The sequence below is a fragment of the Pleurodeles waltl genome, chromosome 11 (genome assembly GCF_031143425.1).
Source record: "Pleurodeles waltl isolate 20211129_DDA chromosome 11, aPleWal1.hap1.20221129, whole genome shotgun sequence".
Lineage (NCBI taxonomy): Eukaryota > Metazoa > Chordata > Amphibia > Caudata > Salamandridae > Pleurodeles > Pleurodeles waltl.
Genome location: NC_090450.1, coordinates 950,017,516 through 950,034,161, shown reverse-complemented (window position 1 = coordinate 950,034,161; position 16,646 = coordinate 950,017,516). Strand labels below are relative to the sequence as shown.

At 43.5% G+C, this 16,646-nt stretch overlaps 1 protein-coding gene and 1 long non-coding RNA gene across 5 annotated transcripts in view; one reads left to right on the top strand and one right to left on the bottom strand.

Moving 5' to 3' along the window:
• LOC138266389 (uncharacterized) overlaps window positions 1-16,646 on the top strand; it is a 517,771-nt gene that overhangs the window by 342,332 nt on the left and 158,793 nt on the right. The gene's annotated exons all lie outside the window — the stretch shown is intronic.
• The window catches only part of KLHL22 (kelch like family member 22), a 132,879-nt gene that overhangs the window by 21,456 nt on the left and 94,777 nt on the right, over window positions 1-16,646 (bottom strand). For both annotated transcript variants that reach the window (XM_069215147.1, XM_069215148.1), the window contains exons 4-5: window positions 9,831-10,549; window positions 8,052-8,244 (exon numbers count right to left, since the gene is read on the bottom strand). In XM_069215147.1, the coding sequence (XP_069071248.1) occupies window positions 8,052-8,244; window positions 9,831-10,549 (912 nt within the window). The remainder of the gene's footprint in view (window positions 1-8,051; window positions 8,245-9,830; window positions 10,550-16,646) is intronic.

Below are 16,646 nucleotides of genomic sequence, written 5' to 3'. Positions count from 1 at the left end.
TGTTTGCCATGCCATTCCAGTTTGGACCCAGCCATATGCAAATCAGTCTTGGCCCTGTTCCCTGTGGGAACAGTTCAGCCCGAACTGCCAGACCAGGTCCTCCCTGGACCAGAAACAAGCATCCTGGGTCTGGTTTCAGGGTATCACCCTTCATCAGCCAGGCTAGCTTGAATCTGGTGGCATAGCAAGCACGGGACCCACGTCTGGGCATACCCTTCCCACTTGGGGCGACAACTGCAAAAACAACAGATGATGGACTGAATGCAGAGCAAATCAAACATTCACCCCCAGTCACAGATCTGGGTGTAATCCATAATTATTGCTTGCCACGGCATTCCAGTTTGGACCCAGCCATATGCAAATCAGTCTTGACTCTGTTCCCCAAGGGAACAGTCCAGCCCGAACTGCCATCCTTTTGTGTTGCTAATTCCTAGGAGGAGAATGACAGTTCAGTGATTTGACCAATGGTCTGAAAAAGAGGTAGGAGCTGATGGAATGCCAACAACCTCAGCTGGCCTTAGCTTTGCCTGTGACTGTGTTGAGTATGAACATCAGGAAGGGCTGGACCTTCAGGGCTTGTAGACGAGACAGGGTGGCATGTATAGTGAATCCCAGGCTGTGAAGCAGGGAAACGCTTTTCGGGTGTGAGGCAGGCAGTGTAGCTTTCCTGCACTCTTGAGCAATCAATCCTTGAGTTAGGGGAAAACGTGGATTCCTCCTCCTTAGATGAGCGGCTAACACTGTTATCGTCATCTAGTTGTAGGAGCAGAGAGATGACATCCTACAGGGTTTTCATGTGGAAATGCTCAAACAGGATGTACTGATTAAGGCCTAAGACTGGCCTGAGGTAGCCGACCTTCTTGGGGATGAGGAAGTAAAGAGAGTAGACATCTTTACCTCGATGTTGACTGGATACTCTTACTATGGCTCCCTTGTGGAGGCACACCTGGACCTCCTCCTCTAATAGGTTGAGATGTTCTCTGCTTAGGGTACGTGTTTGGGGTGGGATGCTGGGAGGGGTTGTGAGAAGTTCTAAGCAGCAGCATTGTTAAATTACTGCAAGCCCTTACTAATCTGATGTGATTTCCCCCTATATAATGGGAGAGAAAATCCTGCAATCTCCCGCTGAAAGGTGACATATGATTTGAAGGCATTGGGGCAGGTAGGCCAAGTCAGTGCTTAGAGGTGGAAGCCCCTTTGCAGGAGCTGACTCGCCCCCACCCCCTTGTAAATGTTGCCACAATGGGCACCCCTTGTGTACCCTCTGCATGCCTTCTGGTGGAAAACTGATGCTGTCTCTGGTATGAGTGGGTGGGATCAGGGAAGAGGAACTGACTCCTCCTCGAGGTTACTGCCTCTGAAAAGAGCCTCTGGCACATCAAAAGCAGGTTCAAGCGATGCTGTTGAACCCGAGACGTATTTTGGTACGCCGCAAGGATTTGCCCGTGGCATCGAGGGCAGAACAGATGCTAGCTCTGGAGATGGTCTTGCCCTCGGACAATATCTTCTTCTCCCTTTTCCTAAACTCCTCAGGTAGCTGCTTCAACATCTTCTGCATTTCCTCCCACTGAGCTCTATCATAGCGGGAATGGAGTCCCATGGAACTGGCTATGCGCCCATGGTTAACTGCCTTTATAGGCACCATCATGAATGGCTGCATCCAGGTTTTTGCTCTCATTTCAGGCCGCAATTCATCACTTATGACTTGAGCAGAAGTCCGCTTCAGCGAGGTATGCAAGACCAGAGAATTGGGTGAGACATGGTCTGTTATGTAGCCTGAATCATGGGTCAAGGGTTACTACTTTTTCTCTAACCTGGGTGTTCCTAACCTGGCCTTTATGAATTCCTTGAATGTCTTTGGGGCGGCCTTGAACATGCCTTACAGCTTGGGCAGAAACTGCACTGTCCGCTCCAATAGCGTCTTGACAAGGAAGTGTCTTCCTCTTGGATGACGTGCATGTCCACTTTATGAAAGATGGCTACTCGCTGAATGACCTTGTGATAGGACATCTCCCCCCATCAATACAACTGCCTAACACAGGAATGATAGAGGTCTGGGTCTCCTGGGGTATCTACATCACAGTCTTCTCAAAGGTCGTCTGTGACCCTGGCTCAAAGGATGTGTAGTAAGAGTCAGTAAGGCTGAAAGGACTGCCTGGGTCATAAGGAGTGTGTGGGGGATCCCTCTGGTGACAGCAGTTGAGGTCATATATGTGGTCATAATAGTGGTGGTGGAGGTGTAGATGGAGCATAAGGGGCTGGCCTGGTGCCCCTGTCTCTGTGCTTCTTTGGCATGGGACCTGGAAGAGCCTCCAATGCAGGGTCTTCCTCAAATACCAGTCCCCTCTTTCAAGTAGAGTAGTGTGTGTTGGCAGAGGTTTTTCAAAATTCTGGCTGGTAAGGGAATGGATAAGAGGTGCTTCTACCTCATATCACGCTCCTCTTGTAGCTTCTAAAGGATGGGGTCCTCGGAATCCTCAAAGATGGTCAATGAGTGTGTTCTCAGCATGGGCGATGGCTTTGAAGTGAATGTGGATTTAGGTGTTGGCTTCAAAGGAAGCTTCAGCTTTGGAGTCAAGACTTGTTGTGGCCTTGTGTGCACAATGGCCTGGAGGGATTGACTTTCTTAGACATGTCCTTCTTCGGATATGAAGCCTTTGTTTGGTGCCTATTGGAGCCAGAAGGTAGCAAAGGGTGTGGCGGCTGTAGTGTATAGAGATATCCTTTGGGTTTTGCGACGGTTGATGGGGCAGGATGCCTGAAGGGACGGTGCCCCCACATTCCTCGGCATCAAAGAGGTCTTGCTTACGAAGATGTTGAGTATGTCAATAGCAGACTGCTGGTGCACTCAACACCTCTCCTTTCGGTAAACCAAATGGTGAGGCAAGCTTCATACAAGATGTCATTGTGGTTGTGGGAGAGGCAGAGGTTATAAATCCTGAAATAATCCGACTACACGTACTTCGCATGGAACTGGGGGCAGTTCTTGAATTTCATTTGTTCTATTATTCGGTGGCAATCTGCATTGCCCGGTTTGCATTGCCAGGTTTGTAAGGATGATGCAAAGGGGTACACAGCACATGGCATTTGGGAGCCTTGATTGGTAGGCATTGGGTCTCCAGAGAATGGCATCAAGAAAAAATATGGACTCTGGGTGTTGCAGATTCACTGAGTGGGCCCAAAAGAAATGTGTAGAACATCTACAGTCTCAGAGGTCTGTTGGTACATGTCTGAAATATGGTGGAATAAAACAATCTAATATGGAGTAGGTGCCCCATCCGCATTACCCACTAAGGGTGGAGTCACGGTGCGTCATGTGACTCAAAAGGCCTTTTTCGAAGAAAGAAATCTTGCAAACATCCGATTTCAACACTAGATGTCAGGAGTATGCATAGCATGTGTATTTACAGCAACACATGCTGTGAACATAGCATTCATAAATTCTAAGCAGAAGACATAGAAATTGCCGTTTTGTGTGGATTCCAGAACAGAGGTAGCACACAGCAAAAGCTGGTGATGTGGAGGTTATGGTGGATACGTTCGTTCAATTCAATGTATCACTAGGCTTTCCAGCTGATCTTTTTATCATGCTAAATCACCAAATTCCTTTCACCCCCCACCTCAAAATGATCTCACAAATGGCTTGCCTCATTCTTCAGAGTACAGTAATAAAGATGGGATTTTACCCAAGGCAATAAAACATTAGAGTGGAAAATAAGCTTGATTTGGGACTGCACCCAGAATTTCAGTTTCGAGATTTTAAAGTATCACACCCAAATGAACCAGCTCACCATGCAGTTCCATCAGATCAAACTTCAATTGTGTAATGGTTTTGCCCGTGGACTGGTGTAAAGTGTGTGGCATCTAACATGGCTTCTCTGCACTGCAGCTCCTCTTCTGAGTTCTTGCCTTGGACCAACTGCATCCTAGGCTGCCGCCATCTTGGATTTCCCGGACATTGACTAGAGCGCAGAAAACTGTGGGGCGATCTCTCTGCATAGCAATGCACTGTATGCAGGAGAGAGATTCTTATGCTTACTCAGCCCGTTTATTCTTAGATGTTCTATGTTTGTGATACCAGATGCTGGATATTTTGTAATAATGCATAATGTTTTATAACTTAATTATTTTAGACTTTAATTACTTCCTAATCTAAGACTGCCAAACCATGTTCTGGATTTGCTCACTTACTGTTTGGCACTAAGGAGGGTCCATTTTAGGTCCAGTTTCATCGCAATTGCTTCTGCATTATTGCTCGCTCACTGGACTCTCCGTCTTTTTCAGTTCAGCCTGGCTAGCTAGAAGATTTTTTCTGGTCTCCATTTTTTTGCCTTCCTACTGGTTTTATTTTCTGGAGCACTGGTCAACTTCCAGTTATAAATCTGGCGCCTGGTACTGCCTCTGGAGATAAAAGGCCATATCTATTAACTAAGAAGACCCTCCAAGCGTCACCTAGAGGTGACAGGTTGCAACTCCCAAAGATTCAAGCAATGGATCAAGTCCAAGAATTAATGACCGGAAAAAACAAACTGACTTTTCAGGTCCAGAGTCTAACCACTAAATATATCTCATTATGGCAGTTCCTTGCTGTTTTACAACAAGATTCTTTAAATCAACATCTGTCTGACTTAGCTGAAATAATGTCTGATGGCAACCCCAAAAAACTAAAGCCTTTTTAGACATGTGCCAGGTCCATTTTACCTTAAGCCCCATATTTATGCCAACAGATCTAGGATTGGCTTTATTGTCACCAATACCACAGGTAATGCCTAAGCTTGGGCTATGCCTTTAGTTTCAGATGCCAGCTCATTATTGGACAATTTGTCTGCCTGACTTTAGGAATTTAATAAAATGTTTGCTCACCAAGACTTCAAGTTCTTTGCTCAAGAGGAAATATTGGAACAAAGCCAAAGTTCCATGGATCTCCATACTTATAACTCAACTTTCAAGGACCTACCTAGAGAGATTGACTAGCCTGACTTAGCCCACTTGCCTTACTTTGGAAGGGTGTAAAGGTGAACTAGAGGATGAACTTACCAGCTTAGTTAGGCCAGCATCCCTACAAGACCTTATTCGATTGACCATTCAGATTGATAACTGCCTTCAGTAAAGACAAATCGAACGCCGTTAACAGTCCTTGTCAAAGACTCTTTCCAGGCCTGCATTCAAGATACCACCTAAAATGCCACAACAGGAAGATGAGCCCATGCAAGTGGATTTCGCTAAGGCCCCTAAACTGAAGAAGAGCGTTTAAGGTGACGTAAAGAGGGGCTGTGTCTATAACAGGGTAAAAAAATTCACCTTCTTAACTCATGCCCAGTACGACCTCTCTGCCAACCTAAGGAGTCTACCTACCTAAGGAAAACTAGTATGCTCACTCCTAGCGCAAGGAATAGAGGCAAGTGTAAACCAGATATCCTAGCCTTCTCCTTCAAACTCCTCCAAAGCTTTGTTTTGTTACAAGGCAAAGTACTGGTTCAGTTTTGACATATTTTGGCACAAGTTCTTAAAAACTGCAGAGCCTCCAACATCTACATGGATATTCAGATGGCTACATCCCATCAAATGTCTATGGAAGATGAGGATGTTCTATTTGCTGATAAAGCAGGGTGGGACTTTATTATCTTCTAGCTTACTTACTAAGGAAACGCTGGTCTTAATTCTTCTAATACTTATTCATTATGAAAATCTCACTTGTGACCATTATCCCTTACTTCTTATACTAGACCTTCTGGAAAATGTTCAAGGGGCGAACTTTTTCACCAAACTAGATTGAAGAGGAGCCTACCACCTGGCAATGAATGGAAAACAGCATTCAGAACACCTTCTGGGAGTTCCAAGTATTAAGTGAAGCCTTTCGGCCTTTGTAATGCCCCTTACTGTTTTCCAGCATTTTATGAATGCCACATTCTCAGATCTTATTCTGCAGACCATAGTCATCTATTTACAAGACATCCTAATGTTTTCTAAGTAGGTCTGCTGGTCATCTATTACATGTCAAGAAAGTTTTGCAGAGCTTAAGGGAGAACAAATTGCTGGCCAAGCCTGAGAAGCTCTGTGCATTATTTGGGCTACTTGTTTTCCTTTAAAGGAATAGCTATGGACACTCAGAAGATCCAAGCTATTTTATATTGCCACATTCCTAGTTCAGTAAAACTGACAAAGTTTTTCAGGCTTTGCAAATTACTCTCACATATTTATCAAGAATTTCTTGAAGCCTATCTCACCGATTACTGATCTTCTGAAAAAGCACAGGACCGAGTTACACTTCCTCCCCCAACCTCTGAAAGGCTTAAAAGAGAGTTTGTTTGAGCTCCCATTTTACATCAACCTTATGTTTCCAAACCCTTCACTCTTGACACAGATGCCTCAGGTCCAGCTGTGGGAGCAGTCTTCATACAGTTATGTCAAGATGGAGAAGAACATCCCATCGTCTATTTCTCTGAAATATTTTTGGGAGCATAAACTGCTTAGTGCTGTAGAAAAAACTCTTGGCAATCAAATCAGTCTTTATTGAATGGAGATTTTTTTTTTTCTTGGAGCTCAGTTTCGAGTGACCGTTCGCACAGAAAATCAAAATTTGCAAATGCTCCACCAGGCCGAGTGATGAGGAGTAGGCAAGCCGCTGGGCATTATTTTTTGAAAAATCTGACTTCTTGCTTACCTACATTCCTGGCTCTGAAAATGTTATCACAGACTCACTATAAAGGCAATAGTCTGAATCTGAAAATTCCAGGTCAGTTGAAAAGATCATTCTTCCTCAAGCTTTTATTTCTGTAACAACATCCTACTTTCTAACACTATTCATCAAGAGACCATACAAATCAGTTTTCACACCTAAGAAAATGTTTTCCTGTTTTTCAAATACAGAATAGAAATAGCCTAGTTTCTGTTCAAAATAAATTCTTCATTGCCTCAAAACGTTCACAAAAATATTTCTTCAGCTCTACTATGACTCACTGATATCTGAACACAGAGGTCGAAAAGCTACAGGGGAGTTGATCCAAAGACGATTTTAAAGGTAGGCAATTCTCTGTTAGGACATCACAAATTTTATCAGGTACTGTGAGGCCTGTGCCCAAACTAAATGCGAAACACAAAGAAATGACAGATTATTACTATCACCTGACGCTCCTTGCAATCATTGGGAAATCATATCTTCTGACTTTATAGTACACTTGCCTGCATCTGAAAATTGCAGCACTATTTTATGGTGGTTGTTTTACTGGTTTTGGTTGAGTCATGCAATAAAATGGCTCACTTTTCATCTCTTCTCAAATTCAGAAATGGCTGAGACATTCTACTCTGACATATTCAGACTTCATAGATTACCAATGAAGATCATTTCTGACTGCGGCCTACATTATATCTCAAACTTTTGGAAATCCATATGTAAAAAAATACGGGAAAATCAAAGAGCATTAACTTCTAGTTTTCACCATCAAGTCAATGGATAAACGAAAAAAAAGATTAAACAGAACTCTTGAAGAATTCCCAAGGTCTTACATCTCTCCATCCCGAAACAATTGGAACTCTCTCTTTCCTGCCGCTGAGCTTGCCTATAATAACTCACTCCACACTTCTACCAGATTTTATCCTTTCTTTCACTTAGTTGGATTTCACCATCAAACCATTCCAGACTTCTTGGAAACTTAAGACTCCGTGCCTGCAGTCCAGAGTTATGGCATGCATGGAGGGAGTGCTTGCAATGGAACTGCTTGAAAAAAATTAAAAGTTGAAGAATTCTCTTGGAGTAGCTTTTTCTTGTCCTGCCTGATGTGGGGTCATGTCCAATAAGTTGTGAAGAAGGAAAAGCAAGAATCACCCTTAAGATATTTTTTTTGTAATACTGTGTAGCCGGATGAGTAACTGCGTCATACAGAGGCTCTACTGCGGATATGGTTAGAATCACAGGAGGTTTTTTTGAGAGTTTCAGACATGTCTAAAATGCTATGTGTCATGAGGTCTTAAGTAGAGAAGTGCTCTATGTGTCATGCATTGTTTCACTGTCATGCAGTTAGTTAGTATTGTCCAGTGTTCATCTAACTTACCTCTCTTTCCAAGGGTGCCACATAGGTCCATGTGTTTGTCCTGGGATCATACCGCTCCACTACTTTCAACTCTTCACGGTAGTCCCGCCCACCGACTGCATACAAATACTCTCCCACCGCACACACACTGAGGTCCGCATGCTCCTGCTGCATTGACTGGATCTGGAACCACTTGTTGTGACGGGGGTCATATCTAAAACCAGGAAACCAGCAAATCATAATTCCAAAACCTGACCGACGCAACCATAATTAAAAGTAGTCTCTTAAATGCCAAGGCACAACATAGTATACGTTTTGAAAAGATGAGTTTGCTAACAGGATTGCAATTTAATCTCCCAATGCACAAATACTCGGGATGCCACTCCAAGGACATAATCTGGGTAAAGACTGGCAAAGGAAGTGAGAGCACAGCCTTGATGAAGAGAAACAAGTCCTATCCTCTTGGTACACAGAGAGGGGATATCCGTTATGCAGACCTAACGGGAGCAGGAAAATAGCATACGTAACTTATTCCATGAAAGATAGTGAAGATACGAATGAAGGAGTCCGGGAAATAGTGGAGGGTGCACAATAAATTAGCAGAAAACAAGGTTAGACAGGGAGAGCAAGAAAAGCAGAAATTTAAGGGTGACAGGAAAATTAAAAATGCAAAAAAAGGAAGGTGAGCCAAGGAAAGCCAAGATTCGGGAAGGTAGAGGATGAAAAAGGAACCACAAAAGAAAAAAGCAGATTAAGACGAGGAGTGAAGAAATGCAAGATGGGGAAGAAAACACCAAAACAAATGAGTTACGAAAAAGAGAAGCAATAAGTAATGTTATAGGAAGAACAGAAAAGAACTCAGCAGAGTGAGGAGGAGATTGGAAATACATGGAAAGGGGGAGGAAACAATAGGGCAGGGACAGCAAGAAAACAAAAGCAGAAGGTAGGAGTAAATGCTTGAGGGGCGAGATGAAAAAGTCAAACAAAGGTGGGAGAAAGAGAGGAAAGCACAGATGAAGAAATGAGCCGAGTCAGCATAGAAACAGGAATAGTGCAGGGAAGGAAAGAGAAGGCATGCTGAAGAGGTAGAAACACAGGGAACGATGTGGAGAAAGAAGAAAGTATGAAAAACGAGGAACAATAAAAGCTGTTCAGAAAGAGAGAAAAAGAAATGAAACAGAGATACGAAATTGTTAATTAACTGAAAGATAAATACCAAAGAAGTGACGAAAGAAGGCAGAGTGAGGGGAAAGTTGAAAGAAGGCAGAGAGACTGGGAAAATAAAGGAATGTGGAATTTGGAAACAAGATAATAGGAGTAACACCAGAAACAAGAAAATGAGTACATCGAACAAGGAAAATAAAAAAAGTAGGTGTTATGGGAGGCTAGAAAGAAGAAGAAGTGAATGACAGAAAAAAGTGAGAGAGAAGAGAGGAAAAAATATAGGGAGACCAAAAAGATGAATAGATAAGGAAAAAGAGGGAGAGATATGAGGGGATGGAGAAAAAAACAGAAAGGTTACTAGCAGTGTAGAGTTCAAAGAAACGTAAACAAAATGGAGGAAGGAAAGGGGTGACAAAACGAAAATGAGAAGAAGAGAAATGTAAAGAGAACAGATATACAAAGGATAAAAGAGGACAGGGAAAGATGAACGAGGTGCATAAGGTAAAGCGAGCAATCTAAGGAAAGCCAAAGGAATGTCATTATGCAATAGGATACAAGACAGGAGGGGACATATGCTCTGCTGTATCAGCATGAAAAGATAATTTAGTCAAACACAAATCCAGTTCTCCCCCTTACCTCCAGCATCTTGCCTCTGCCCGATAGCCTCGCACATTGTTGTCCCCGCCGATCAGGTATGCAAAATTATTCAGCACAGCAATCCCTTGATTGGACATTTTGGGTGCCTGGGAGGCAATCAGCTGCCTCCACCCTCCAAACAGTGGGTGCAGGAACTTTGCTTGGTCACTTAACACCACGGACGAAGCGGCATACATTCCCCCGAAGCCCACAAGGCAATGGTACTCAGATCGGAGCTCAGTCTGTGGCCCCTGGAGCACAGGCTGCAGACACTCATTCTTGTGATAGCTCAACGCACTGGCCACCATCTCCTTCAGAGGGCACTGGCTGAGCTTGTCATGCAGTCGCTGTAGGAGCTGCACCTCCATCAGGGGGAAACGAACAGCCTCTAGCAGTCTGGAGGGTTCAGTTAACGACACCTGGTCTGTCTCCACCTGCTCCTGGGTGTAGTGGTAAAGTAAAGCTGCTTCGTACACCTCGTTTTCAGATTCCACTTCAAGCTGATTGCTGCTGAGAAGAGAGTAAACTTTTTCCAGAGGGAGCTGCCGATAAGACTGAGACTTTGAGAAAGAACTGAAGTTCTTCAGAATGTAGGTGTCCAGCTGATTGCTGAGATGACTCAGGTCAAAGAGATCTGCTAGGCGGTACAGCTCCAGGATATTCTCGTCGTCCACCCAGGATATCAGGAAATCACAGCAGAAGGTGATCACCTCTGGTATCTGCCAAAAGCAAGAATCAGAATTGTAACCAGCTCCTAGCTCAGTTTTATCCATCCCTTTGTCTGCATTTTTGGTATAATAGCAAACATGGATAAAAACAATACATCAATTTCACTTGTTTATCCATATTTAGATCATTAAACCCCCACCCCAATTTGTATGTATGTATAAATATATATATATATATATATATATATATATATATATATATATATATATATATATATGTATGTATGTATATATATATATAAATATGCAGCCCTTCGGTGTGTAATTGCATTGCACCGTTTCTTTGAACAATATATATATATATATACACATTGCTTATGATGTATGGATACCTCAAATAGTGCTATTCACTATTTAGAATTCTTTTCTTATTGATTGTGACGAGACACCACCCCCTCTGTTTCTGACTATTCTGCCTTGGGGAGAGAGGTCAATGGTGTCTGTTGATGGGGTTGTTCTATCAACATAATGTGAAGGTTTATCTCCAGCAGCCCATAGTTCAACATGGTATGTTGGGTATGCAGCAGGTCCAGATATCCAGTCGTTGACTACAAGTAACTATGCTGCTCTGTTGTATGATATTGGATCTACCATGTCAGTTCAGCATCATAAGTGGACTTGCAACATTTATTTAAAGTGACCCTGGGACACCCAAGGAACCAGATAAATATTCTTAGCTGTGAGATAAACATTTTGAAAAGTAGTTCCAGGTAAATGGCTAGTTTTGAAGTATGCAGGCGATTTCGGGGCCTGTCATCTTGATTAAGAAGATTTGCCTGAATATTGGGACTGGGAGTCTTGACCAATGTAGTATGTCTTTGCGTATCTGCTCCAATAGGGGCTGTATATTTTCTGTTGTAGCAATCGTCTATTTTTTTGGCTACCTGAATGCCTAGATATTCAGCACAACATATACTAATTATTTTACCTATTTGGCCAACCGTCTCAGTTCTCAGGCTCCGGGGACATAAGATAGTCTTGTTCCAATTTACTTTTATTTCTTTACATTGTTTTTTTAATCACTGCTTCACTAAGCAGTATTAAGAGAGATGCACAGAAAAACACAGAACTACCTCTGACATAGCCTGCACAAGGAACATCATGCAAAATTGTTATGAAAAAACTAAGGGGGTGAAGAGTAAGGTATGGACATGGTGAGATGGAGAAAGAGTAGCCGCAAATAGCTGACAGGTATAGAGAGTAGCGTTATATCGTGTGGTTTCTTCTCACGGAACTCTTGTTTAGTCAGCCACCAGGGGCTTAGTTTCCACGTTGGAAGGGATTTTTGGGTTCTAGTACGTTCATTTGGGGCATGACCTGACAGGTTGCTGGAGTGGACACTGTCAGCTGATGCTCAAATATGCTGTGGGCATAAGGAAACAGCCTACCCGGGAGAAGGATTTATGCAATCCAGAGAATAATTTTTATCCCTTGTATTCTGAATGGCAATGTGCCCAGACATCACTTGACCTAGGGCCACAGAAAATGATGCTGGAGGGCAGGTGGCATGAGGGACCATCAGTAGAGGGCCTGGTTATCTAAAGCACAGTGCATAAGCCCGCTGAAGTTGCCTCCTGTAATAGGAAGTCCCTGCATAGCTTCCATTATGATGGGGCCAATATGGGTGAGGATGGCTTGAGACCGCGGTGGTAGTGTGTATACTGTAAGTACTGTGGAAAGCTGTTTTTTTTATGGAGCCAGGTATCATTAGATAGTGCGCCAATTTACCTGTCCATGTACATTGTCTTGTCAGCGGGTGTTTGTGACTAATTAGTATTGCCGCCCCAATGAAGCCCCTGTGACATCCAGAGTGGTAGACTCTTAAACAGCCATATCTATGTGCAAACAGCAGGGATTAAATTAATTAATAACGTAACAACTGCCCCTTCCCCTGTATCCATACTTCTAATTCTGAAGTATCTATAATGGAAGCATGGTAGAGAAGTCTGATTTGCAGGGAAAAATTCAGCCTTAATTGTGTTCCTTGTGGTTCCATGACTTAAGTCCTGGGAAATTAAAAAAACACATGTTGCTGGAATATTGTGTGGACTGTTATTGTGAGAAGCGTGGATTGTAGCACGTATTTTGGAAAACGAAAAAATTTTAAAGGACCTATCTGTCTGTGTCTAAGCCCCCCACCACCCTCCGAAACAATTAAGTATTGTAAGAAAGCCTGCGACACACAGCGTATGTTAATTTTGTATTTTGAAGATGCCATATCTTTACTTGATCCCCTAGCCTGCATGCTCCCGTTCAGAGCTGAAGGCAGGGATTCAGGAGAATTCACCTGCATTAGGCCATCTGGAGCACAGTCCAATAGGATGTTTTTCTGGCATGTCTGGAGTGATCCCTGCTCCTGCCCTTAGACTGTGGCTCTCTTCAATCCCAGTTCAGCACCTGTGTGCCCGACAGATGGGGACCAGGTCTTGTGCCATGCCTTTCTTTGAACCATTCACAGGCATCTTCAGAATCATCAAAGAAGGTGGCTAGAACTAAAGTATAGTATTTGGCTTGACAAGATATGACAACATCTACCACATGTTCATTACTTTTTTTCTTGTCTACATCGAATAAAATAACCTTCTTTGTTGCCTCAGTCATTTGGTAAAGTCCGAAAATATCATTATGTGTGCATCCCAAACTGCTGTGTAACATCCTCTTGAGCCGTTTTCAGGGTCTCATCCCTATCTTTTTGTGCTTGGGCTTTGATTGATTCTCATTAGGAGTGAATCCAATGCTCCAGAAACCTTCCTAGTCTGGGTCCTTCGGTACTCTCATGAAAGCCAACAAACCAGAGGTTGTTCCTCTAAGCATGACCTTCAACGTGTTCAGCACACTTCTCCAGCAGTTGTGTGGTTGTTTGAAGGTTTGTACCTGTTTCTCGTAGTGTTTTAACCATGTCTTCTAATTCTGACAATCATCCTTACAATTCTGTTTTGCCTACTGCATTTTTTAGAACTTGCCATGAGCCGTCAAGGCATCTCTCCAATTTTAACTTCCAGGATTTCCTTCGAGCAATGGATTTCATGCATGATTGCAGTAGTGTCCTTGGTGACCCCAGTGGTGTCTTCTGGTAAATTTCAGTGTCTTTGGCTGCATAATTCCCTTTGAGAGGGAAGAGCTATTTGGTTTAGTAAATCTATCCAATGTGTCTTTTTTGGATGTTTGCCACCTTTGTTTGTTACTGGAGGGTTTCTACAGTCTTCAGAATGTTGATGTGTGTAGTAGCAGACCATCCAGCCCTCAGATACTGCACTGCTGCTGGTGTCTCAGAGAGGGCACAAGCAGTCTGTTGCGGGGGGAGTCGGATGTGTACCACAGATGTTTCTGCCCTCGTACAACTGTGCATTTACCACTGCTACCACTTATTGTCAGAATGACTCAGCAGGGTCTTGTGGGTTTAAGAGGAAATATCTCACAGGGTCTTGTTGAGCTGGTTGTTTTGCCCTGAGGTACGGAAACCTGTCAAGGAATGCTTACCTCTGCCACAGGGCTGTAAATATTTTTTCTGTGTAAAGTTTTAGTGGGGCTTACTGACAACCCAGTGTGGTCACTTATGCCCTGGAGGTCTCAAACACTGTGATTTGCCTCAAACCAGTACTTGTCACATCTCATATCCAACAATTGCAGGTGGCACTGAAGTGCAGCACATGATAGCAGGGTCTGGAATGGCTGGCTCGCCATGTGCTATGCCCTTCTACTACTACTTCTGAGGAATGAACAATGGCTGGTCTCCCAAGATTCCCTCACAAAGCTGTTCTTATAATGGATAAAGAAGTCCCCAGTCCTAGTAAAGTAGATTCCTTCTTGTTCGTGTGATAGTTCTTACTGGTAGGTGGCCATCCCATACCTTGTCTCTGACCTTTCAAGACAGCCTTTGGGAAAACTGTCCATTGTTTCCATGGCTAACTGGACCTCTAGTGCTGATTCTCTTGAAGTGCTCCTGTGGTCTGTCAGCCTGTAGTATAACCTAGAATGATGGCGCCCCCTTGAGGAAAGTGAAGGGAGACGCTTGAGTCTCCTATATGTCACAGATATTCCTCGGCCTTAGGTTGAATGGGGGCCCCCTGAAGGCTATGGGGGCTCCTGAAGGGTTGGCGGCACCCCTGAACCACAGCAGCCTGCGTTACGCCCCTGTTGTCAGCGTGATGTGGTGGCAGGCACTGAATTGCATCCAATATTCTTTACCTGGATCAAGAGCGGAGTTTTGCCAAGAAGTCTGTTTTAATTTAGCAGTGAAGGTTTGGCAGTGATTTGAGCCACAACTAATTTTGGTACGAAGTTGCTCTAGCCAAGCACTTTCTTGCCAGGCAGCGAAAATGGACACAGTGCATAAATAGCTTGCTTAGAGAAATTATTCTTCTATAGCCTTTCTTAAAACGGCCCTACTAAGTAAAGGGGCTGTTAGAGAGATTAGTTAAGTGTCAGGTTTCTTCTGCTTGTTGAATGCATATCAAAGTGACTCGAGCTCATAGAGGGATTCTTAGTTGACATTTCCATGAGGACAGTAGAGTTTGGAGGAACACATTCTGAAATTAGAGCCAGAGCTTTAGAAGGTAGCAGTCATAATTATATCAAAAAGAGGTTTTCTTCCAAAATAAGGCACTCAGAGTGACTACTTACTTAAACATTTATCAGTCTTAGGAAGAAATGATCTAAATCCTAAAGAGGCTCACAACGAGCAGCAAGAGAAGGAGGCAGTCGTCTTAAGATATACAACTGTTAAGAAGTTAGGAAACTGTCTCATAGTAGTCATGAAGGGTCTAAAAAATGTCTGACCCCTTTTCACCTCTATGTCATTCCAAAAAAGGCTTTTACCAAGGATTGCTTTTAGACAAATTGACTGTCTTTCTCTCTGCAATAATTCCTATTCCCCTTTACCCACTTGAAGGGAATCAGTTCCTTGTGTTAATTAGTGACTGTCTTCCAGGAGAAAAGGGGATTGGTGGCTCCTCAGCGTTCCTGAGAGACCAAGAAAGGTTAGTGCTAATTCAGTCCAGGTTATGGCAGAGGTTATTTGGGTGAGGGCCCTTTCTGTGAGATACAAGACCAGCAGTGATTCTGCAGCTACTTCATCTCTGTCCTTGGGCATCATACAAGTGCTCCTATGACGACACTGTCCAACTCCACCGTGTGTATGTTTTAACCTTGGTCCACCACCTATGGGCAGGCCTCAATGTATCTGTAGTTCCAGAAGGACCTGCAGACGTCCTTAGCAGTTATCCGTCAGTGGCAGTGTGATGAGCCTTGTGTCGCTTACAGGCTATTGTAGGCTTGGAGCCTAGGGCTTGCAGCTATACGTGGCAACCTCCGCCTCCCAAAGCCTCATGGAACAGATAGAGGATGGCTCTGATCACAAAGGCATTCCCCTTAATCCACTATTCCATCCACTGGCAGAGGGAGCCAGCAAATGTGTACCTAGATGACTTTCTCGCCCTGCTCTAGTTTGCCACCCTGTTTTTAGCCCGATTGCTACACCAGCTTACCGCCACGAACCCAGGTGCTCCCAGACACAGCCTTCCTCCAGCATCAGCTCCAGCTTCCGTCATCTGTCTAACAACCACCAGAGGCCAAGGCCCCATAAAGGAATACTGGAGAATCACCAACACTTTGTCAAACCTTGTCTGTTCCAGTTATAGGATTAGCAAAACAGTGGGGGTGTGGAGGGAAAGACACCAGGCTGATTTCTGTATGCTGATGCAGGATTGTCAGTTTACCAAGGCAGAATTATTGCAGATTCAAAGATGCCACTCTGACTTCATTTAGCTCGAGTCAAGCATCTTGGTTAGAAAGCCACACCCCTAGCTACCTTCTATCTATGAGTCCATTATTTCCTATGGCGCACTTTCTTCTTGTCAAGTTTTCTACCTTTTCTCCTTGGTGGCCTATTTCTATCATCATTATTTTTATATTAGGGTGAATATGTTTTTATGACTGAGGACAAAATATCCACATACATGTACTTAAAATGTGCCTTTTTATTTCTAATATTGCTTTACTTTCGTAATTAGGGGTTACTCATCCCAAAGCAACTACTCAAACAAAATAATCCATATGCACTGAGAGCACTATTTATATCTGGATATTT